Here is a 25,169-nt window from a genome sequence, read left to right as displayed (position 1 = left end):
GCTTTTCGGATGACACGTTCCTCCAAACCACAATAAGCAACCAGCAATCAAGCATTCAGTTTACAGATTTTACAAGATTTTTCTTCAATGAACAGATTTTAAAATGTGAAACCTTTTGGCATTAAATGCCATGCTTCAGTCGCCGAAGGCCGAAGGTAGCATTTGGTGCCAAAATGTTTCACCTTTTAAAATCTACGTGTTTACAACAGCGAGAACAAAATCTTTTAAAATGTATAAACTGAATGCTCACTGGCTTATTGTGGTTGGGTGAGGGGAGGACAAAATGCAAATTAAATAAACCTCTTCTCATCTAGGGCAGCCCATACATGGATGGGGATGATGTAGAATCATAGAATGGCAGAGTTGGAAGGGGCCTACAAGTCCATCGAGTCCAACCCCCTGCTCAATGCAGGAATCCACCCTAAAGCATCCCTGACAGAGGGTTGTCCAGCTGCCTCTTGAAGGCCTCTAGTGTGGGAGAGCCCACAACCTTCCTAGGTAACTAGTTCCATTGTCGCACTGCTCTAACGGTCAGGAAGTTTTTCCTGATGTCCAGCCGGAATCTGGCTTCCTTTAACTTGAGCCCGTTATTCCGTGTCCTGCACTCTGGGGGGATCGAGAAGAGATCCTGGCCCTCCTCTGTGTGACAACCTTTTAAGTATTTGAAGAGCGCTCTCATGTCTCCCCTCCGTCTTCTCTTCTTCAGGCTAAACATGCCCAGTCCTTTCAGTCTCTCTTCATAGGGCTTTGTTTCCATGTCATCATCATCATTATTATTATTATTATTATTATTATTATTATTATTATTATTTATTTATTTATTTATTTATATAGCACCATCAATGTACATGGTGCTGTACAGAGTAAAACAGTAAATAGCAAGACCCTGCCGCATAGGCTTACAATCTAATAAAATCATAGTAAAACAATAAGGAGGGGAAGAGAATGCAAACAGGTACAGGGTAGGGTAAGCAGGCACAGGGTAGGGAAAAACTAACAGTAGAAAGTAACAGTAGCCCTATTATCACAGGAATAGTCACAATATGAATCTTTATTTATGTATTTGTTTGCAATATTTCTCCAAAATAGATAAAACGGGTCAGCTCCTGACGATAGCCGAGCTGCTGCCTTTTTGTTGCAGGAGCTATACTAGAGGACCAGATACAAAAGAGGGCAGGGCTCCTGCAGTTTTACCGTGGTGATAAAGAGGGAATTTCACCAGGTGCTGCACGCCTACAAATGACACTTACTGAAATTCCCTTTTCTACACAACTGTTAAAGATACAGGAGCCCGGTCCTCCTTTCCACATGGTCACCTTAAAATGTGGGAGAAATTTTCAGCACAGCAAATGGTATTTCCATTAAACGCACGTACACTTGGTCTTACATGGCATTTTTAAACTTTTAAGGCATTTTTAAGTGCTAAATGGTTTGGGGCCAGGTTATTTGAAGGAACGCCTCCTCCCATATGTACCTGCCCGGACCTTAAGATCATCCACAGGGGCCCTTGTCCGTGAGCCCCTGCCAAAGGAAGTGAGGCAGGAGGCTACTAGGAGGAGGGCCTTCTCCACTGTGGCACCCCGGTTGTGGAAGGAGCTCCCCAGAGAGGTCCACCTGGCGCCTACACTGTACTCCTTTTGTCACCAGCTGAAGACCTTTTTATTCTCTCAGTATTTTAACACTTAATTTTAACTTAAATTTACATTTTACTGTTCTAACTCTGTATTTTAATCTTATATCAATTTTGCTGCGTGGTTTTTATCCTGGTTGTGCTTTTTATACTGTATTTTTTGTATTTGTGCTTTTAACCTGTTGGTTGTTTTATTATGGTTTTAATTTTTGTGAACTGCCCAGAGAGCTTCGGCTATTGGGCGGTATAAAAATGTAATAAATAAATAAATTATTATTATTATTATTATTATTTATTTATTTATTTATTTATATAGCACCATCAATGTACATGGTGCTGTACAGAGTAAAACAATAAAATAGCAAAACCCTGCCACATAGGCTTACATTCTAATAAATAAATAAAAGCCTTCATCTGGTATCTGAAAGAATATAGTGTAGGTCCCAGGTGAACCTCCTTAGGGAGCTCATTCCACAGCTGGGGTGCCACAGCAGAGAAGGCCCTGCTCCTGGTAGCCACCTGCCTCACTTTCTTTGGCAGGGGCTCACGGAGAAGGACCCCTGAGGACGATCAATAAGTGTCAGTCCACCAATCTAGAGAGCCGCGCTTTTCCTCGTGCATGACGCTGGTGATCATTCCAACACCCCTGCAAGGTTGGCCATCTTTGTCCTCACATTCCTGACCCATGAGAGCACCCTGCAATCGAGAGGCTTGGCTCAGACCACCCCCCACTCCGTGTTTTTGGCTGAGGTGAGATTTGAACTGGGGCTTTGGTGGCTGCCATGACAGGCAGAACCTTTAACAGCAGTTGCAGGTCTTCTCAGCGTACAGCTGAAGCTTCCTCTGTTGAGCTGGCTGTTTTGAAGCTCAGGATTCCTGTTGGGAAGGAAGAGTCAGAGAACGTTCCTCCACCGGTGAAAGTGAGAGCAGAGGTGTTGCTGGTATTGTCTGGCTCATGGAGCCCAGCTGTGAAAAGAGGGCGGTGGAATCCCCCAGCTGCAGCTTCTGGGACTCTCTCTGGGGGGGGGGTCACAATGCATCGGTGTAGAACAGCCTTCCGCAACCAGGTGCTCCCCGGAGGAATTGGGCTACAAACCCCTACCACAGCTTTAGGGGCAGGTTTATCTCGGCTATTTTAAGGTGCTGGCCTGGAGATGCTGACCCCTCACCTAAATTGTTCCTTTGCAGCAACATGACAGACAGAAATGCAAATGGTGAAGCTTATTTATTTATTGAAAACATTTATATCCCGCCCTATATCATGAAGATCACAGATAAAAGCATACAGTATAAAACAATCACTATGCATGGAGAACTCTTGGGGAGTCAAAGATTATGTACTCATTTATTAATTAAATGCATATCTCACCTTTCTACCAAAAATGTGACTCAAGGTGGCCACAGTACTAAAATACGTGATAAAGGTGCACGGAACGATGTATGGTGCGGAGAAAGTGGCTGGGGAAACGTTTTTCTCCCATTCATGAACCCCGTTGGGTCAGCCCATGGATCTAAAAGGCAGGAGGGTTGAGGGCACATCAATGGGAGGACTTCCTCACACAATGTGCAGTTCAATGATTGAATTCATTCCCACCAGATGTCGTCATGGCCACCAATTTGGAGGGCTTCAGAAGGGGGTTAGACAAGTTCCCGAAGAAGGAGGCTGCAACCAATGGCTACTAGTCCTCATGGCTATGATTAGCTTAATCTGCATTGGTGTAGAGCATTGGTGCCGCTGTGGCACCCCGGTTGTGGAACGAGCTCCCCAGAGAGGTCCGCCTGGCACCTACACTGTACTCCTTTTCTCACCATCTGAAGACCTTTTTATTCTCTCAGTATTTTAACACTTAATTTTAACTTAAATTTAAATTTTACTGTTCTAACTCTGTATTTTAATCTTATATCAATTTCTGCTGCGTAGTTTTATCCTGGTTGTGCTTTTTATCCTGTATTTTTTGTATTTGTGCTTTTAACCTGTTGGTTGTTTTATGATGGTTTTAATTTTTGTGAACCGCCCAGAGAGCTTCGGCTATTGGGCGGTATAAAAATGCAATAAAATAAATAAATAAATAAAGCTTTATACGTTTTCATCTGTTGTATTTCATGGTTTTAATTGTAAACTGCCCAGAGATGTAATAAATAAAATAAAAATAAAGAAGCACACACATATCCTGAAGGGGGCAGGGGGAGCCCCCCTCCATATCAACCCTGCAGAGATAAGATCAGCAGGCAGCTGCTAACTGTTGGCGGATCCCAAGTGCCCCTCCTCTCTCAAATCCTTGCATGATAAAGGCATGAATGCTCAACACTCGCTTCCTCCTACTTCAGGCAAGGCACCACAATCAGCCCCAGGTGCTAGAACCCAGGAGTTTGGCAACAACAGCGACACACTTTCTGGGCTGAGGAGCCTCACATGGCCAGCTGCAACACTGAGAGCCCATCAGCCTGGACTTTGGCCTCCTCTGCCATGGAAGGCTTGTGCTCCATGCCTGAAGAGGGCAATCCAGAGGAAAGGTTCTTGCACTCCGCTCTGCCCTGGGAAGACCCTGCCCTGGGCAAGGAAGCCCCAGAGGTGGGGGCAGCAGCTGCAGAGGGGGTTGCGGACAGGGAAGCGGAGGGCCTGGGAGAAGACCTGGGCAAGAAGGCAAAGAAGAAAAAGAAGAAGTACCATCGCCACCCCAAACCGCCTTACACCTACCTGGCCATGATTGCACTGGTGATTCAGGCCTCCCCAGACCGGAGACTCAAGTTATCCCAGGTAGGAGGGCTGAAGCAGCCTTGGAAAGGGGCTTTTTCTGTGGTGTAGGGAGATGTGTGTGTTGGTCCAGCTGGAGTTGAGTTAACGGTTTGCGGCCAGGTTATTTGAAGGAACGCCTCCTCCCATATTGAGCAGCCTTGTAGGCCCCTTCCAACTCTGCTATTCTATGATTCTATATATGCCTGCCCAGACCTTAAGATCATCCACGGGGTCCTTCTCCGCGAACCCCTGCCAAAGGAAGTGAGGCATGTGGCTAGTAGTAGGAGGGCCTTCTCTGCTGTGGCACCCCAGCTGTGGAACGAACATCCCAATCTCAGTGGCGCCTACAGTGTACTCTGGTGTGATGGCATGGGATGCTGCAACCTTGATGAAGCTAAGCTGAAAGCTAAAGCTAATGATCCAAAGTCACAGAAGGGCAGATTTTGTTTTAACATTAGGAGAAATGTTTTGATGGTAAGGGAAGTTTGTTTGACGATGGAACCAATGAGACCTAGAGGGGTCACGCAGAACAGGGGTGGGCAGAAAAGATATCAAGATCTGCAGGTGGATCTCTGGGTGACTTGCAATAGATCTACAGGAGTTAACGGCTCCCAGTGGTTTAACAGTAGTAGGGTGACCCATGTGGAAAAGAGGACTGGGCTCCTGTATCTTTAACAGTTGCATAGAAAGGGGAATTTCAGCAGGTGTCATTTGTATATATGGAGAACCTGGTTCAATTCCATCTTCATCGCAACAGTTAAAGGTGCAAGGGCTATATAGAGGGACCAGATGCAAAAGAGGGCAGGGCTCCTACAGCTTTAACAGTCGTGATGAAGAGGGAATTTCACCAGGTTCCCCATATATACAAATGACACCTGCTGAAATTTCCTTTTTCAATACAACTGTTAAAGATACAGGAGCCCAGTCCTCCTTTCCATAGGGTCACCCTAAACAGTAGAAACCAACGAAAGGGGCTTCACTCCAAATTAAGCCACTGCTTAATTTGTCTTGCATGTAGGTTTCCCACAGGCAGCTGGTCGGCCACTGTGAGAACAGAACACTGGACTAGATGGACCCTTGGTCTGATCCAGCCTCAGGGGTCTTCGTATAAGTAAGCTCATCAGTTGGGGTTTGTCTGGTTTTTACAATGGAACCAGTGACCTAGGGAGGTTGTGGGCTCTCCCCCACTAGAGGCCTTCAAGAGGCAGCTGGACAGCCCTCTGTCAGGGATGCTTTAGGGTGGATTTCTGCATTGAGCAGGGGGTTGGACTCGATGGCCTCGTAGGCCCCTTCCAACTCCGCTATTCTATGATTCTATGATTCTATAAGAGATGGGAGAAAGATGGGCCTTAGGCCTGATTTGGCGTTGCTCTTTTTACGTTCTGGCGGGGGCACCACAGATTGCTGATGAAGGAGTTTGGCATTAGTTTTGCATTTTCTCTATAAACCATACATAAGACGTCCTGAGCGGCATGTTTTTATTTAACAAGTTGAAAAGGAATTCATGGCTTGTGTTTAATTATTATTATTATTAGTAGTAGTAGTAGTAGTATTGGGGGGAAAATCCTTCCTGTCTCTCCATTCTGATCGAGACAGGGAACAACAGTAAATCTAAAACACATGAAACTGAATTAAAATATAATATACGTTGTTAAAAACATCCTAAAACATCTTTGGAAATGTTAAGCAGGGAAAGATATATTTTCAAACATATTTAACTTTTAAGTAGCTTTAAGGTCAGCTCTGGTTACACTCTCTCACCCATTGGGGCAAAGTCAGAACCTCATTTTCGGTGACATGCAAACAGGCCCGCGGTGAACACTCATTGGGGTGTGAGGTATGCACCCTTACGAAATGGGTGTGGAGAGAACACACAGACTTCGCTTAAACCCTTTTTAAGGGTTTAAGCGTAAGACTCACGCTGTAAGACTCAGCGTGAGTCTTACAGGAAGGCTTAGAGGGTGTGAAAAGGGCGGGGGGGCGACAGCTCAGAGGCCCAGAAGGATCAATTCCTTGCATCTCCGGATGGAGTTGGAGAAATTCCTGACCGAAACTCTGGAGAGCTCTACCAGTCCTGCTCTGTTTGGCCGCTCTTGCAAGGGTTGCTGCTAAGTTCCAAAGCCTCCTTTTTTGTGTTGTGATCCAAGGGGTATCATTATTCGCATCAATAATAATAATACCATCACAGTTGGCTGTGTGGATTCCCCACCCGCCTCTGTGTTGCAGTCATGCCTTTAAAGTCATTTGATTCTCTGTGCAAAGAGAGTTGTTCGAGAACAGGAGAGTGTGGGTCAAAAGGGGTGCTGCTGTGTGGTTGTATGAATCCCCTGCACCTGCTGATTGGCACACTAATCTTAACATTCTTTAACAGTGTGCTGCTTTTAATGATGCACTGGTTTTAAACATGAATTATTTTTATGTATTTTATGGTGTTTTTCTTTGTGTTGTACCCCACCTCGATCCAGAGGGAGAGGTGGGTAACATATTATTATTATTTTTATTATTATTATTATTATTATTATTATTATTATTATTATTATTAATGTTCCTGTGCCATTTTCCCTGGACTTTGCTGAGCCCTTGTGAAAGAGCACATCTCACACCAGTTGAAGCAAGGGTCTGCATGATAAAGGGCTATCTATGCAAATAGCTGCAGGACCTCTATCACTCAGTCCATCTGCTAGCTGGCCAGCTCTACTTTCAACTGTATCTAATGTAAATATCTCTCCCCCAGGTCAGAGATCAGTCAAGCCAGTTGGGGGATTAGAAGCAGCAGGGTGCAAATTGCTTTGGTGGAGGGGAGAGAATTCTTACACCAACGCAGGAGGAATAGTGGAATAATACAGCATCACACACAACACACACACACACAGCCTGCCTCTGCCCCCCCCTGCCCCCCCCGCAATTCCAAGGCACCCCATGACCATTCCAGAGGTGTTTTCTCAAGGGGACATCAAAGCTAGCTAGAGGAAGCAAGCAGATTCCATTACTTTAAGGATGATGACTAGAGTGGTAAACTCGACTCCTATCCGACAAGACACGACATAGAGAACATCTTCGTTCCTATGGGGTGGCAATACGTGCAGCGAAGAAAGCTTTCTTAGAATCATAGAATCATAGAATAGCAGAGTTGGAAGGGGCCTACAAGGCCATCGAGTCCAACCCCCTGTTCAATGCAGGAATCCAGCCTAAAGCATCCCTGACAGATGCTTGTCCAGCTGCCTCTTGAAGGCCTCTAGTGTGGGAGAGCCCACAACCTCCCTAGGTAACTGATTAGGGAGACCCTCCTAAGTGGAGGCCTCGCCAGGGCCTGAACTTGGGGCCTTCGGCATGCCACGTTGGGTCTCTGCCCCTGAGCTACAGGCACCTCCCAAATCAGGCTGCCAGTCCCCTTTGGGGAAGAGTTCAAGACCCGTCTGGGGCTGGGATACCGTACCTTTGCTTCTTGCACAGCCTGAGGTGGCAGGTAAATTCGGGGGAAGGTATACATGGCCCCCTGCACCGGATTGCAGTGGATTCTGGGGGCTTGGTTAAGGTCTCCTCTGTGAGCTGGGCCTTCTTGGCCAGAGCGCTCAGCACTGCCTGCTTTTCCTGCAAGAAGAGACCCACAGGTCAGAGCAGGGAGGGAGAGCAACACACCCCCAGGAAAGGACTCTGGGGGGCAGTCCAGCCCTTATCATAGAATCATAGAATAGCAGAGTTGGAAGGGGCTTACAAGGCCATCGAGTCCAACCCCCTGCTCAACGCAGGAATCCACCCTAAAGCATCCCTGACAGATGGTTGTCCAGCTGCCTCTTGAAGGCCTCTAGTGTGGGAGAGCCTACAACCTCACCAGGCAACTGATTCCATTGTCATACTGCTCTAACAGTCAGGAAGTTTTTCCTGATGTCCAGCTGCGCACATCTTCTTTGCACGCATTGTGTCTGCGAATTTGCATCCAGCAGAACTGTTCAAGGTGCTGAGAGGTCTAACTCAGACACCTTCTTCCCCCCACCCCCCGAACCCGATTTTAGAGCCTTCGGTAGTTCGCTGTGATACCTTTAACGATCATTTCACAGATAAAATATCTCGGATAAGAGCCAACTTAGATGCTGTCATTATAGCAGAAGCTGACAATGAAGTGTCCAGCGACTCCGCAAGTAGGATTACAGTAGATCAGTTTCAGTTGGTGAGTACCGAGGACGTGGACAAGCTGCTTGGATGAGTAAGGAAGACAACTTGCCCTCTCGATCGTGATCCCTCATGGCTGGTCATCCAGGGAGGAATCATAGAATAGCAGAACCGGAAGGGGCCTACAAGGAGATGCAGTTAGACAACAACTACATGCATATTATTAATACATCTCTCAGAGAGGGGAGCTTTCCATCATGCCTAAAAGAGGCAGTAGTACGGCCACTTTTAAAAAAGCCCTCCCTGGACCTTAATAATTACAGACCAGTATCAAATCTTCCATTTTTGGGCAAAGTGGTCGAGAGGGCCGTTGCCTTCCAACTCCAAGCAGTCTTGGATGATCCAGATTTTCTAGACCCATTTCAAACCGGTTTCAGAGCAGGATACGGAGTTGAGACTAGGGCTGTGCATGGACCCCCAGAACCGCTTCATGGCCCAATCTGGAACTTTCGGATTGGGCCCGAACTGCTTCGGGTCGATCCGACCCTCCCCTGCTCCGCTCTGTGGAGCGAGATCCGGAGGGCCGGATCGAGATTTTGCCACCCTTCCCCACTTACTTGCCTCCGCAGCAGACGGTGGAGGCAAGTAAGTGGGGAAGGGGGGGGTCAAAATGGGGGCTGAATAAGCCCCCCTGCCCTTCACCTGTGTCCAGCACTGGCTTCAACTGAGGCCCAGGCCTCAAGCCAGAAGAGGCCGTGGCCTCTTCCAGCTTGAAGCCTGGGCCTCAGTTGAAGCCGGCACCAGACTGCGATGGACACAGGTAAGACCCCCTCCCCACTTACATGGCTCCGCTGCCATCGCCACACAGATTGCAGCGGAGCTAGATAAGCCCCTTTTATATTACATGTTAATTTATCATTAATAGCGATATCCCATATTCCTTTCTTCTATATGGTAATCCCCTTGAACCTTCCAGTTCCTAGATATCATTAATCTTGCTGCTGTTAACAAATTCATTATCAATTCTTTTGTCTCTTTATTACAATTCAATTCTCCATATAATGATAATAATGCCACTATAGGTGTCTCTTCAATCTCCATTCCTAAAATTTCTTTTATCTCATTAAACACCATTTCCCATAATTTTTGTACAAAATCTCATTCCCACCACATATGTAAATACGTTCCTTTCTCTTGACAACCTCTCCAACATATTGCTGAATTCATCTTATTTATTTTATTTAATTTTACTGGGGTTAGGTTCCACCTCCAGAGAAGCTTGTAATAGTTTTCTTTTATCCTCACCGACATATTTCTCAGCACTCGTGGTTTCCATATCCCTTCCCAATTCTGTTGCCCTATTTGTTCCTTCAAGTCAGTTTCCCATACATCTTGCCCACACTTTCTGTCTCCCCCTTTTCCACTAATATTCTATATATTTCACTCGTTAAAACCTTTTATTAATTTATTTTCTCTTTTCTCATTTTCTTTTTTTAACATCAGCTCCTCAAATTTTGTAATAGCACTACACTCTCCATTATCATTTAACCATTTCTTCGTCCACTGTTCTAGTTGAAGATAATTTAACCACGTTATATTTTCCTCTTTTAATCTCTCCTTTATTTCTTCCCTAGTTCTCATCTTTTCTAGCCAATCTTTTAATTTCATTACCTTTCCCTCTTTTAAACTTTTTCTCAACCTGTTTTTTAAATTTCCCGGAAAGTTCCTCATCATTATCACTGGTGATATTGGGGAAATACTCGGAAGTAAGTCCTTTTTATATGATCACCATATTTGCCAGTGATTTTTTAAAAGGGGGTTCTCTATTTCTTCCCCCCATTTCTTTGCATAATCTCTGAAAAAAACATTTTCTAATTTCCATTCTATATCCTCTCCCTTTGTATCCTCCAACCAACTTAAATCTCCTAATCCTATCATGCTTTCTACTACATGTCTCAACCTATTAGCTACGTGATATAATTTTAAGTTTGGGAGCCCTAGCCCTCCTTTTTTTTGCATTACATACCAACTTTTTTTGTTTAATCTCGCCTTTCTATCACCATTACAAAAGTTATTTACCATACTTTGCCAACTTTTTAATTCTTTTTCTGATATTCTTATTGGCATCATTCTAAATAAAAAGTTTACTTTTGGTGAAATCCTCATTTTTATAAGGGCTATTCTTCCAAACCAAGACAAGTTTATCCTTTTATATTTTTCCAATTTACTCATAACTTCTCTTTTCAAACTATTTAGATTTTCCTTTTCTAGATCTTCCAAATTCCTAGTAAGTTTATTTCTTTAACTTTCATATTCTTCTCTTTACTCTCCCAATCTCTCTCCTCATTTTTACTATAGTTAAACAACATCGTCTCTGACTTTGTCCAATTTATTTTTAATCCCATCACTTCCTCAAACTCCTTCAGATGATGTTTTATTCTATCCGTTTTCTTCAATGGATTCTTAATTGTTAATACCGTATCATCTGCAAACATATTTATTTTTATTTCCTCTTTCCATCCTACTCCCTCAATTTATTTATTTATTTATTTATTACATTTCTATACCGCCCAATAGCCGAAGCTCTCTGGGCGGTTCACAAAAATTAAAATCATAGTAAGACAATAACAATGTCCTCTCTTATCACGTTCGCCAATAGTTCTATGACCAATACAAATAAAACCGGTGAAAGCGGGCAACCTTGTCTTGTTCCTCGGGCAAGTTGTATTTTTTCTGTAACTCCATCATTTACAACTAAATTTCGTGAATATAATTGTTCTATTAAACCTTTAAATCTTTACCCAAATCCCATCTTTTCTATTATCATCTTTAATGCTGGCCAACTCACACAGTCAAAAGCTTTGAATATATCTAAAGCTATTATTCCTGCTTTCATCTTTCTCTTTTTTATCTCCTGTATTATGTTTAGAACTCTTCCCACCAAATTATGCATTTGTCTTCCCGCTACAAACCCACACTGATCCTTCCCTATATAATTACCTATAAATGTATTCATTCGCTTCGCCATTATGTTGTTGTTGTTTATTCGTTCAGTCCATGGACCAGCCCACGCCAGAGGTTTCTGTCGGCCGTCGCCACCCCTAGCTCCCACAAGGTCAACTCTGTCACCTCCAGAATGTCATCCATCCATCTTGCCCTTGGTCGGCCCCTCTTCCTTTTGCCTTCCGCTTTCCCTAGCATCCGCGTCTTCTCCAGGGTATCCTGTCTTCTCATTATGTGGCCAAAGTACTTCAGTTTTGCCTTTAATACCATTCCCTCAAGTGAGCAGTCTAGCTTTATTTCCTGGAGTATTTATTTATTTTATTTATTTATTTAAGGATTTTTATGCCGCCATTCAGCCAAAAAAGGCTCTCACGGCGGCTTACAAAAGTATTTCTTGACAGTCCCTGCCCACAGGCTTACAATCTAAAAGACATGACACAAAAGGAAAGGGGATTGGGAGGGAGGAGGAGGAGGAGGGGGGAAAGCAAAGCAAAAAAAGGAGTATGGACTGTTTTGATCTTCTTGCAGTCCAAGGCACTCTCAGAATTTTCCTCCAACACCCCAGTTCAAAAGCATCTATCTTCCTTCGCTCAGCTTTCCTTATGGTCCAGCTCTTGCAGCCATAGGTTACTACGGGGAATACCATTGCTTTAACTATGCGGACCTTTGTTGTCAGTGGGGTGTCTCTGCTCTTAAATATTTTATCAAGATTTGTCATTGCTCTCCTCCCAAGAAGTAAATCTTTGCGCCCAGAAATACAAAGTCTGTCACTGCCTCCACGTTTTCTCCCTCTATTGGAGAAAGAAATCTTTATTTTTTCCTTTCATAGTATTACATGGCTTCCCCAATTTATCTTTAACTATCCCTATTGAGTTCTTTGTCTTTTTCATTTGTGTGGCCCTGGCCAGCACCTTAGAATTCCTATTACTATTCTCAAAATACTCTTTTTAAATAAATCAAATTCTTCTGTACTTCTTCTAAATTTCTGTTTTCTAATTCCTTCTTTTTTGCTTATAGTTTTGTTAAGATTGGTTTATTTCTACTTTGCAAATACTCTCTTTCAAGCTTCTTAACTTCATCCTCCAATTTTTTCTGTATCTCCTCTTGTTGTCTCCTTAAGTTACACGTTTCTCGAATACAAATCTCCCTAGCTACCACCTTCATTGTATCCCACAGTACTGATAGGGGACATTCCCCATTCTCATTAATTTCCCATATCTCTTGTAACTCTTTCTCCATCTTCTCCACTACCTTTTCATATTTTAATATTCTAGTGTTTAAATTCCATCTATTAGCTTTTCTGTAGTCCCTTTTCACTTTAAAATCCATGCTTACCAATGCATAGCCTCAGCTGAAACTCTCCCCACGGCCTGAGTTCGATCCTAGCGGAAGCTGGTTCTCAGGCAGCCGGCTCAGGTCGACTCAGCCTTCCATCCTCCCGAGGTCGGTAAAATGAGTTCCCAGTTAGCTGGGGGAAAGGTAATAATGGCCGGGGAAGGCAACGGCAAACCACTCCGCTATAAGGCCTGCCAAGAAAATGTCAGCGAAAGGTGGCGTCCCTAAAAGAGTCAGTAATGACTCAGTGCTTGCACGAGAGGTTCCTTTCCTTCCTTACCAATGCATGGTCAGTTACTTTAATTACGGGAGGTACTAAAACAAAGGACAGTACTTGCCCATAGGGAAACCATACTTGCCCATAGAGAAACCATACTTGCCCATAGGGATCCATTGAAAACGACTTGCCCATAGGGAAACATAGGACAGAATTCTCCGTAGAGAAACCATACTTGCCCATAGGGATCCAATGCAAACCGCTTGCCCATAGAAAACAATGGGACAGAATTCCATAGGGATCAAGTGATACAAGAGTGATAGAAGAGTGATACAAGCGCTTTGCAATGGATCCCTATGGGCAAGTATGTTTTCTCTATGGAGAATTCTGCCCCATTGTTTTCTATGGGCAAGCAGTTTGCATTGGATCCCTACGGGCAAGTATGTTTTCTCTATGGAGAATTCTGTCCTATGGATCCCTATGGACAAGCGCTTTGCAATGGATCCCTATGGGCAAGTGTGGTTTCTCTATGGAGAATTCTGTCCTATGGATCCCTATGGACAAGTGATTGCATTGGATCCCTATGGACAAGTATGGTTTCTCTATGGGGAATTCTGTCCCATTGTGTTCTATGGGCAAGCAGTTTGCATTGGATCCCTATGGGCAAGTATGATTTCTCTATGGAGAATTCTGTCCCATTGTTTTCTATGGGCAAGCAGTTTGCATTGGATCCCTATGGGCAAGTATGGTTTCTCTATGGAGAATTCTGTCCCATGTTTCTCTACGGATAAGCGCTTTGCAATGAATCCCTATGGGCAAGTATGGTTTCCCTGTGGGCAAGTAATGTCCTTTGTTTTAGTATGTCCCTTTAATTACCCCTAGTTGTGTCTTGCAAACCTTTATTGCTAATTCTTTTGAAACAAAGATATAAACAAAGAGTGTTCGGAAACTCCAGCTGGTTCAAAGAGCTGCAGCCAGATTGTTGACCAGGGCTGGTTACAGGGAGCAGAGAACTCCCCTGTTAAAACAGCTCCACCGGCTTCCAGTCTGTTTCCGGGCACAATTCAAAGTGCTGGTTATGACCTATAAAGCCCTATATGGTTTGGGTCCAGGTTATCTGAAAGACCGTATTCTCCCTTATGAGCCTGCCCGTGCTTTGAGATCTTCCGGAGAAGGCCTTCTTTCAGTCCCACCTTCTTCACAGGCACGCTTGGTGGGAACATGGGAGAGGGCCTTCTCGGTGGCTGCTCCGGTGCTCTGGAACTCTCTTCCTGGGGAAGCTAGGCTGGCTCCCTCCTTGATGGGCTTTCGGAAGCAGGCAAAAAGTTCTTTGCTCCAGCAGGCCTTTGCAGAATAATCCAGCCCTCCATCTATTTTAATGTCTTATAATTTTGTTGTGTATTTTTTAATTGTTTATGGTTTTGTTTCCCTCCCCCCCCATGTATATTTTAAACTTTGTAAGGCCGCCTTGAGGCCCAGCATTGGGCAAAAGGCGGGATACAAATAAATATAATAATAATAATAATAATCATCATCATCATCGTCATCATCATCATCATCATCTATCCTTGAGAATGTTCTGTAAACTGGTGAATAAAAAGTGTATCCAACCTCCCCCGCCCTTGTCATTCGCCAAACATCTGTAAAATCCTTTTCCTTTATCATTTTATTTAAACTTGTAATATTATTCCTCCTTTCTCAGGCGGTGGGGCTTGACTTATCTAAATTATTATCCATCACCATATTGAAATCTCCAGCTAATATTACATGCCCTTTTTTATTTCCTCCATTTCTTTGAATACTTCCCTATAGAATTCTCTTTGCCTCTCGTTAGGGGCATAAATATTAACTAAAGTATAATACTCTCCTGCCATTTGCCCCTGTATCATAACATATCTCCCTTTTTCTTCGAGATAATTATAGCCACACCATATATTTTTTTTTGACGTCCCCATTGACTTTTCATACAACACTGACCACGTTTAAGCGTAACTCATTTATACCTTCTTTAGCTTTCTAGTTTCTTCTAGAAAGATAAAATCGGCCCCATCTTTGTTAAACAATTGTTCTATTCTCTTCCTCTTAACAACCGAGAAGTTTCACATTGAGTGTTGAGATACATACTTTCTTATCCATAATATATTTATTTTGCTCTTTGTAAATCCCTTGTGCACACCCACATTAACAACAACACTACTAACTTAAACTTAAACCAACAATCACAATTTTTATTCTCTCCCCTCCCCCTCTCCCCCCCAGTTCCCCTCCCCCCTACTTTACTTCTCCGTAGGTGAACCACCACTCCGGTCATGACGCCTTAAAGGTGAACATTTTTTCTTTCCTGGCCTAAGCTTTTGGGGACACTTTCCACTTTATCGGATGCACGATGGATTAACCTCAACCTCACATGGGTAGATCTATATACATACTTGCTGGGGGCGAGGTGTGTCCAGGTGGGGGCGGTGGTGGAGAGATGCCAGTTGTGTTGTCAATGGGAAGTGAGATGCAAAAAAGCAGACAATTATGCTGTGAGCAGTTCCAATATGCATGTAGCCACATAAGCCCATCAAAAGTGCTCAGGAAGGACATTAAGGCGAAAGGTTTTGCCCTGAGGCTGAGATCTCGCCTGTTTTGCAAGTGATATGCAAGCCAACTGACAGGAAAAGCCTTTGACCGCCTAGCCAAGACACCGAGCCACCTTTGATTTTTAGAAACATGAGGCACACATTTAAAATGATCAGCAGGCCAACAAACTTGCTATAACGGCTTATGTTACGCCGGGTACAGCTAGTTTTTATTAATGTCTTGGAAGAAGAGGTTGGGGAAATGTTTATCAGATTTGCAGATGACACAAAATTGGATGAGATAGTTAATACCTTAGAAGACGGAAACAAATTTCAAAATCGTCTTGACAGGTTAGAAGACCAGGCAGAAAATAACAGACTGCAATTTAATAGAGACACGTGCCAAGTTCTTCCATTTAGGAAAAAGAACTCAAAAGCACAGGTATAAGATGGGGGGTACCTGGGTTGGCAATAGTATGTGTGAAAAGGATCTGGGAGCTGTGTTCGATCACAAGCTGAGTATGAGGCAGCAGTGTGAGGCAGCTGCAAAAAAGGCAAAGGCAATTTTAGGCTGTATCAATAGAAGTACAGTTTCAAAATCGTCAGAAGTCACACTTCCACTCTACTCTGTGCTGATCAGAGCTCACCTCAAATACCGTATCCGGTTCTGGAAACCACACTTAAGTTTTGGTTGAACATCATTTGGTTGAACTTCTCCACCAGGAATTTATCCAACCCCCTTTTAAAGCCACTCAAATTGGTGGCCATCGCTACATCTTGTGGTAGTGAGTTCCATAATTTAACTATGCGCTGTGTGAAGAAGTGATTCCCTTTACCTGTCCTGAATCTCCCACCAATCAGCTTCATGGGATGATCCTGGGTTCTAGTATTATGGGAGAGGGTGAAAAATGTCTCCCTATCCACCTTCTCCACAACATGCATAATTTTGTACACCTCTATCATGTCTGAAGTTCAGGTCCCAACTCTGGCCCTCCATGGGTCCAGTCCAATTCTCCAGCATTCCCCACAAGGCCACACACCCTCCCCCGGCTACACCCCTTTCCCCCAATCACCAACTGTTTGATGGTTTCTGGGCTTTTGTGCAGTCCCCCCCCTCATTTTAAAGCTTTGAAATGCCTTCCTAAGGCTGTTTATGTTAAAATATGCTGGTCTTTTGCCCCACCCCTTTTACCTCTGGCCACACCCCCTTTGTGGCCCTGGGGCTGAAAGACGTTCTGCAACTCTGATGTAAGGTCCCATGAACACAACATTTTGAGTTGAAGAGCCAATGGACAACAAAAGGTTAACTTTTTAAAGGGCATGTTGCTATGATCTTGAGTTTACCACCCATGTGCTAAATCTGGCCAGCAGCAGCATATATGGACGAATGCTCCGGAGTAGTCCCTCCTCTCCCTTACGCACACCCTTTCTGGAGGTCTACATGAGCATCTTTCCAAAGTATACCCTTCTTGCATTTGGGCTGGCTCTCACTGGCCCAAAGTTCTCCCAGCATTTATTATATGGGCAGCCTGATCCTGTCCTCTCCTTTAGCTGTTGTGGTACAAGGCAAGGCTGCACTGCCAAGAGAAAATACAGGCCTCCTGGACTCAAGTCCAAGTTGGAGCATCATCTAGAAGTGCTAATTAAATGAAAGCAGAAGTTCAAATGGAACCAGTTACCTAGGGAGGTGGTGGGCTCTCCCACACTAGAGGCCTTCAAGAGGCAGTTGGACAACCCTCTGTCAGGGATGCTTTAAGGTGGATTCCTGCATTGAGCAGGGGGTTGGACTCGATGGCCTTGTAGGCCCCTTCCAACTCTGCTATTCTATGATTCTATATACGTACTTGCTGGGGGCGAGGTGTGTCCAGGTGGTGGAGGGGTGGAGAGATGCAAGTTGTGTTGTAAGTGGGAAGTGAGATGCAAAAAGCAGAAGCAGTTCCAACCTGCAAGTAGCCACATAAGCCCATCAAAAGTGCTCAGGAAGGACATTAAGGCCAAAAGTTTTGCCCTGAGGCTGAGATCTCCTCTGTTTGGCAAGTGATATGCAAACCAACTGACAGGAAAAGCCTTTGTCCGCCTAGCCAGGAGGCTTTCCAAGAGAGCACAGCTTTGCCCACTGGGTTCCTGCGGCTGATTGGATAAATCCTAAATTTTAAAGCAATCTCCATGTGTGATTTGCTCCTATTGAACATTGAGCCACTTTTGATTTTTAGAAACATGAGGCACACATTTAAAATGATCAGCAGGCCAACAAACTTAAATAGATCCCCTCTCCATCTGACAAATCCATGTGTGGGTTTGATAGGCAAAGGCTGGGGTCCCCTGCACTTACCCCTTGCATTTTCATTTTTCATTTCATTTATTGCATTTTTATTCTGCCCAATAGCCGAAGCTCTCTGGGCAGTTTACAAAAATTAGAACTACTACAACATTTAACAGTATACTAATCAACAACAACATCACAATAATATTCAAAAATATACTAAATACAAGTTTACAGCAAAACAAACCAGATAAGAAGATAAAAAGAAAAGAAAAGAAAGCTTGGTTGGAACAGCGTTTCTCTCCCTGAAGCAGCGCCTCCTTTCAGCTCCACCCTTGCTTTTAAAGTCTTCCAAGAGCGCCTCTGAGCATACACAGAACACCTCTCCCTTTTCACTAATAGCTTTTCACTAAAAAAAACCTCTGCCCTTATCAGCCGTTCATTGAATCAGTTCAATGGAATCCGCTCAATGGAACCAGTTACCTAGGGAGGTGGTGGGTTCTCCCACACTAGAGGCTTTCAAGAGGCAGCTGGACAACCACCTGTCAGGGATGCTTTAGGGTGGATTCCTGCATTGAGCAGGGGGTTGGACTCGATGGCCTTGTAGGCCCCTTCCAACTCTGCTTTTCTATGATTCTATGTCATTCCTAAGGCAACAGCTCTGAATAACTTTCCTAACCTTTTTCCAGATTTGCTTCCTAAAGACAACCTCTTAGTCTGGAGCAACGCTTACACAGCTCTCGGAAACGGGAGGAAAATCCCTACCGCTAACTCCTCGCTGTCTTCGTGAAATGACCACCATTTCCTCGCTTTCCCTGGGATCCTCCAGTTTCTCTTTGTTGCTCTCTTTTATCAGATTGGTCTGATCTGGTGTTTTGAGCCCGAGCGACAGTTCGGCCTCCCCTCAGTGCCGTCGGGTCCGCCTGGCCACCCCACTGTCATGAAGGGGGCAGCACCACGGTCCGGAGCATGAGCGAGGCATGGCCGGGGCCCTTGGTGGCTGGGTGGGAGGCCGCTCGCCTGCTGCGAGCCCAGGCCCCGGCCTAATCTCATGCGAGCTAATCTCATGCAAGGCTGACAGGAACCCCAGGGAGAGGGGAACACCTGGCCCCACTCCCCCTGACCTCCCTGCCCCCCAGGTCTGCCAGACGGCGCTGTATCAGCGGCCTCCAAGCAGCCTCCCCCTCCAGCCGTTCTGTCTCTCGGCCGCTTAATGTCTCCACGACTGGTCTGAAGTGAGTCATGACTCACTCGAGTCCCGTTCATTTCAGTGGGTCTACTCTAAGTAGAGCTTAGATTGCATTTTGCCCAGGGACTGCATCACAAATGCATATATATAAGCAAGAGTAACAACGTGTAACGTCTTTAATTAATAAACTTTAAGATATGCTACAACGGCGTATGTTATGCCGGGTACAGCTAGTTTTTATTAATGTCTTGGAAGAAGAGGTTGGGGAAATGTTTATCAGATTTGCAGATGACACAAAATTGGATGAGATAGTTAATACCTTAGAAGACGGAAACAAATTTCAAAATCATCTTGACAGGTTAGAAGACCAGGCAGAAAATAACAGACTGCAATTTAATAGAGACACGTGCCAAGTTCTTCCATTTAGGAAAAAGAACTCAAAAGCACAGGTATAAGATGGGGGGTACCTGGGTTGGCAATAGTATGTGTAAAAAGGATCTGGGAGCTGTGTTCGATCACAAGCTGAGTATGAGGCAGCAGTGTGAGGCAGCTGCAAAAAAGGCAAAGGCAATTTTAGGCTGTATCAATAGAAGTACAGTTTCAAAATCATCAGAAGTCACACTTCCACTCTACTCTGTGGTGATCAGACCTCACCTCAAATACTGTATCCGGTTCTGGAAACCACACTTAAGTTTTGGTTGAACATCGGGGGGGGGGGGGGGGAAACTTCCTAATGGTCAGAGCAATTAGACAATGGAACCAACGGCCTCAGAGTTTCGTGGGCTCCCCATCTCTGGAGGTCTTCAAGCAAGGTCCTGGAAGCCACCTCTCAGAGATGCTTTCAGATGGATTCCTGGACTGAGCAGGGAGTTGGACTCGATGGCCCCTTCCAACTCTAGGGTTCTGTGAAGGCAGGTTCCTTTCTTCCTTCTTTCATAGAATCATAGAATAGCAGAGTTGGAAGGGGCCTACAAGGCCATGGAGTCCAACCCCCTACTCAATGCAGGAATCCACCTCAAAGCATCCCTGACAGATGGTTGTCCAGCTGCCTCTTGAACTACTGCTTTCCAGCAGTTGTCCCTATTTCTAGAGATCTCCTTTGCAGATCGGTTCCTGATGGCCCCTGGGTATCTTCTCACCTTTGCTTCTTGGCCTTCCAGATCATCAAGGAGATCAGCACCCTCTTCCCTTTCTTCAAGGAAGGCTACCAGGGCTGGAAGGACTCCATCCGCCACAACCTCTCCTGCAACGATTGCTTCCACAAGGTGAGATGGAGCGTCAGGCCAGGCCAGGGCTGGGCTGGCCTCTGCAGGGCTCTGTGGTTTTCTCAAGGGAGGCTTTCTGCCACCAGCTACTCATCTGTTGGGCTGGATGCAATTTCTGGAACTCATGTCCAGGTTGGAAGCACACTAAGATGGCACACTGTTTTAACTTGGTTTATGGTTTAATTTGTTTTTAGCTGTGTATATTTACTGTTTTATACAGTATGCTTTTATTTGTATGCCGCCCTGAGATCTTATCGATATGGGGCGGGATATAAATGTTTTAAATCAATCAATCAATACCTACCCCCATGATGGGCCATTTTAAGGCACCCATTCCCTTGCCCAGCATTTCCCAACCTGGTGCTCTCCAATGGTGTTAGCGGCCAAAGCTACGCTGGGTGGGGGATTATGGTAGTTGTAGTCCAACATACCTGGAGAGCAACAGGCCTGCTTTACGCACACACCGAGTCCATTCCTTGGGATATGCACTGTGTTGAATTTGATGTGCAATGGAAGTGGATGCCTCCAAAAAGACTGGAGCTGGTTACTCTCCATGGAACTGAATGGTGAGCAGCACCATGTAGATCTGTCTGGATCTACACAACTGCTTTAAAGCACTTTAAAACGCTTTATAACGGTTTTGACAACTGTATACGGAGTGTGTCCTGGGCCCCAACAGTTGTCTAAATTGTTACAAAGGGTTTTAAAGTGCTTTAAAGCAGTAGTATAGATCCTGCCCCTCTCAGGGCCCAGTGATAGGATTGCATTCAGAATCCCAAGAGGGTGGACAGGAAGAGGCCTGGTTGAAAGCAAAGTGCTGGGAATGAGACAGTTTGGAAGCTCAGGGTCACTCGCGTCTGGAAGGAGGTGTTGAAAGCTTTGCATGAAGGTATTCCCTCCATCCGGGGCAGGGAGAAGGGCTCTTGGGGACACGCACACACAGCATTTCTGGAGGGTCGTTGCGGAACAACTGCAGGCACTCTTAGAGGACACTGATTATCTAGACCCATTTCAATCTGGGTTTCGACCTGGTTACAGGACTGAATCAGCCTTGGTTGCCCTGATGGATGACCTTTATCGAGAGAAGGAGATGGGGAGTGCAGCCCTGTTAATGCTGCTCGATCTCTCATCGGCTTTTGATACCGTCAGCCAAGGTATCCTCCTGGATCGACTCTGTGGGATGGCCATTGGAGGCACAGTGGTTCCGGTCCCACCTGCAGGGTTGATTTCAGAGAGTAACGTCGGGTGACCATTTCTCGGCCCCTGGGCAATTGACCTGTCGCTTGCCGCAGGGCACCGTCTTGTCCCCAATGTTGTTTAACATCTATATGAAGCCTTCAGGGGCAGTCATTAGGGGATTTGGAGCAAAATGCCATCAGTACACTGGTTAGGCCTCATCTAGAGTATTGCGTCCAGTTCTGGGCTCCACAATTCAAGAAGGACGCAGACAAGCTGGAGCGTGTTCAGAGGAGGGCAACCAGGATGATCAGGGGTCTGGAAACAAAGCCCTATGAAGAACTGGGCATGTTTAGCCTGGAGAAGAGAAGATGGAAGGGAGACTAGCACTCTTCAAATACTTAAAAGGTTGTCACACAGAGGATGGCCAGGATCTCTTCTCAATCCTCCCAGAGTGCAGGACACAGAATAACGGGCTCAAGTTAAAGGAAGCCAGATTCCAGCTGGACATCAGGAAAAACTTCCTGACTGTTAGAGCAGTACGATAATGGAATCAGTTGCCTGGTGAGGTTGTGGGCTCTCCCACCCTAGAGGCCTTCAAGAGGCAGCTGGACAACCCTCTGTCAGGGATGCTTTAGGGTGGATTCCTGCATTGAGCAGGGGGTAGGACTCGATGGCCTTGTAGGCCCCTTCCAACTCTGCTATTCTATGATTCTATGATTCTATGACACGCAGCTCTGCCTCCCCGTGACATCTGACTCAGGAGAGGCTGTGCAAGTCCTGGACCAGCGCCTAAACTCAGTCTTGGGCTGGATGAGGGTCAATAAACTGAAGCTGAATCCTGGCAAGACAGAAGCCCTGTGAGTGAGTGGTTCCCAGGTCCAGGAGATAAGCCCATTCCCTGTTCTGGATGGGATTGCACTCCCTCTGGAAGATCAGGTTCGTAGTTTGGGGGTACTCCAAGATCCATCATTGTCACTGGAGGCCCAAGTGGCCATGGCAGTTCGGCATGCCTTTTACCAGCTTCAGCTGTCTCACCAGCTACAGCCTGTTCTGGATGGGAATAGGTTGGCCACAATGGTATGGGCATTAGTAACCTCAAGGCTAGATTACTGGAATGCACTGTATGTGGGGCTGCCCTTAAGACTGCTCCGGAAGCTGGAGCTAGTGCAGAACACACTAGTTCCGCTGTTGCCAGGAGTTGCCTCTTTTCAGCATATAACTCCTTTGCTGAGGGAATTGCAGCAGCTACTTATTGGCTACTGGGCCAGGTTTAAGGTTCTAGTACTAATGTGCAAAGCCCTAAGAACTTTGGGCCAGGATACCCGAGAGAGCACATTCTCCCTTACCAACCTGCCTGATCACTGAGGTCATCGGAGGGCCTGCTCCTGATGCTTCCATGTGGAGCTGTAGTCCCTTTGGAATCCACCAGGAGAAGAGCCTTCCATGTGGTGGCCCCTTATCTGTGGAACTCCCTGCCCCTGGCAGGCACCAACACTAGGCTGCTTCTGTCGCCTCCTGAAAACAACTCTGTTTCGAGAAGCCTTCCCCAACTGTTTTTCTGGTTCCTTTGTTTTTAAATTGAACACTTAAATCTTCTTTCTTTTATTGTTTATACCTATGTTCACCGCTCTGGAATCTGTGTTAGATAGCTGAGCAGTATGTAAATACTCCAAATGACTAAATAACCAACAAACAATACCTCGCAGGTGCTGAAGGACCCCACAAAGCCCAAGGCCAAGGGGAATTTCTGGACCGTGGACGTGGCGCGCATCCCAGCTGAGGCCCTCAAGCTGCAGAACACGCCCATCTCCCGCCAGGAGAGAATCTTTGCCGTCGACTTGGCCCCGTATGTGTACAACAGCTGGCCCTTGCTGCCTCCCCACAACGTGGTTCCCTCTGAGGAGAGCACAGGCCTGACCACAGGGCAGGGAGAGGCCCGGCAGAACAGCCCCTTCAGCATTGACTCCTTGCTGAGCGACTTCCAGGACGTGGACCTTTGCGGGAAGCCCAGGACGTTCGCTGTGCCGCCACCGCCGCGCACCCTGGCCACTGGCCCGGAGGTGTGGGGGCCCGTCCCCATCTTCTGCGTCTCCTCGGGGCCTCCCGTGCTGCCCTGGCGGCCTCCGTGCCACCTGCCGGCGCTCCGCTCATTCTCCTCCTCCAGCAGCCTCTCCTCTCTCGACGAAAGGGAGGCTGAGAAGCAGAGGCCCAGGAAGGGGCCGGGGTTCCACACCCTGGCCAAGCGCCCCAGGGTGCTCCAAGCCCCGGAGAGCAGTGACTCTGACTCCGAGGGCGGCACTCCAGCCCTGCCGGCCCTGCGCTGGGAGCAGCTGCCCACCTCCTACACCACGGGCGTGGCCCCCAACGTGGTCGCTCCGCCAAGCCACTCCCCGCCATTCGCCACGGCCTTCCCGGGCCTGCCCTTCCATAGACCCACGCCCTTTCCCAGTCCAGGGTACTGGGAACTGATGGGAAGGCCCTTTCTGAGTCCCGTCCCTTCCACTCAGCTTTCGGTAGACCTGGATCAAACCATGCCTCCCAACAAGAGTGTGTTGGACGTCTGGATGACTCACCCCACGGACATTATCCACCCAGCCTTGAGCAGCTTAGGGCCTTTACCCAGCAGTGCTGTAGTGACCCATTATGAATCCTCGTGAGGTGGCCCAGTAGCAGCCGGGGGCGGGGAGGAGCTGGCCTCCCGGAATCTGTTTATGTGGGGTGACCCTATGGAAAGGAGGACGGGTCTCCTGTAACTTTAACAGTTGTATTGAAAAGGGAATTTCAGGAGGTGTCATTTGTAGGCATGCAGCACCGGTTGAAAGGCCCCCCTCATGACCACAGTTAAAGCTGTAGGACCCCTGCCCTCTTTTGTATCTGGACACTGCAAACGAGGGCAGGGCTCCTGCAGCTTTAGCTGTTGTGATGAAGACGGAATTTCACCAGGTGCTGCATGCATACACAGGACACCCGCTGAAATTCCCTTTCCTCTACCACTGTTAAAGATACAGAAGCCCTGTCCCTCCTTTCCATAGGGTCACCCTTGTTCATGCCTCTTGCCATCCTGTCCTCAGCCAACTGCAAATCTCTTTCTGTCATGCCCTGAAGCATCCCCAGAACACCCTTCTGCCACTCCACCTCCCATCAGTCAAGGCCCAAATAGCAGCCAACAGCTCAGGTATTTCTCTTCCACCTGTTGCAGGGAGAGAGAGCTGGCGGCTGTGTTGTCCAGCGCTCCCAGCCCAATTCCCCTGGAACGGTCTCCATCCGGAATGGTCTTCAGATAGGATGTGATCCCCCATAGCAAGTTATGGAGTGAGGTGGGATCTGCTGGGCAGGTCCTAAGCATCACAGGCAGAATGAGAACCAAGTACTGCTGTGCAAGATCTCTCTGTGGATCAGAGAAGGAAGGGCTCTTTCACACACACGCACGCACACACACACACACCAACCCCCCTCCCCCCGCCACTGAATCCTCACTTGCCTGACAAGCTTCAGAGCCAATGGGTGCATTGATTGCTGAGGCCTTGCTGCCCTGGGGTGGGGTGGGGTTGTCACACCAGACAACCTGGGCGATGTCACACCTCATCCAGGGAAGGGAGAAGGCACAGGCCGGACAGTATTTCTCATCCCAAGCTCCAAAGAGCTGCTGGCTTGTTCTTTTAAAGCTGCAGGAGCCC

General features: G+C 46.4%; 1 protein-coding gene across 1 annotated transcript; it reads left to right on the top strand.

The window, feature by feature from the left end:
- Positions 1-4,043: 4,043 nt before the first annotated feature.
- On the top strand, positions 4,044-24,149 carry LOC134402017 (forkhead box protein H1-like). Its single transcript, XM_063131384.1, has 3 exons — positions 4,044-4,388; positions 20,209-20,313; positions 23,199-24,149. The coding sequence occupies exons 1-3, from the start codon at positions 4,044-4,046 to the stop codon at positions 24,147-24,149; spliced, it is 1,401 nt and encodes a 466-aa protein (XP_062987454.1).
- The last annotated feature ends 1,020 nt before the right edge of the window (positions 24,150-25,169 follow it).

This window comes from Elgaria multicarinata, chromosome 7, assembly GCF_023053635.1.
Source record: "Elgaria multicarinata webbii isolate HBS135686 ecotype San Diego chromosome 7, rElgMul1.1.pri, whole genome shotgun sequence".
In the NCBI taxonomy this organism is placed as follows: Eukaryota; Metazoa; Chordata; class Lepidosauria; order Squamata; family Anguidae; genus Elgaria; species Elgaria multicarinata.
The sequence above is the reverse complement of the archived record's forward strand: the minus strand, read 5'-3'. Positions and strand labels throughout refer to the sequence as shown.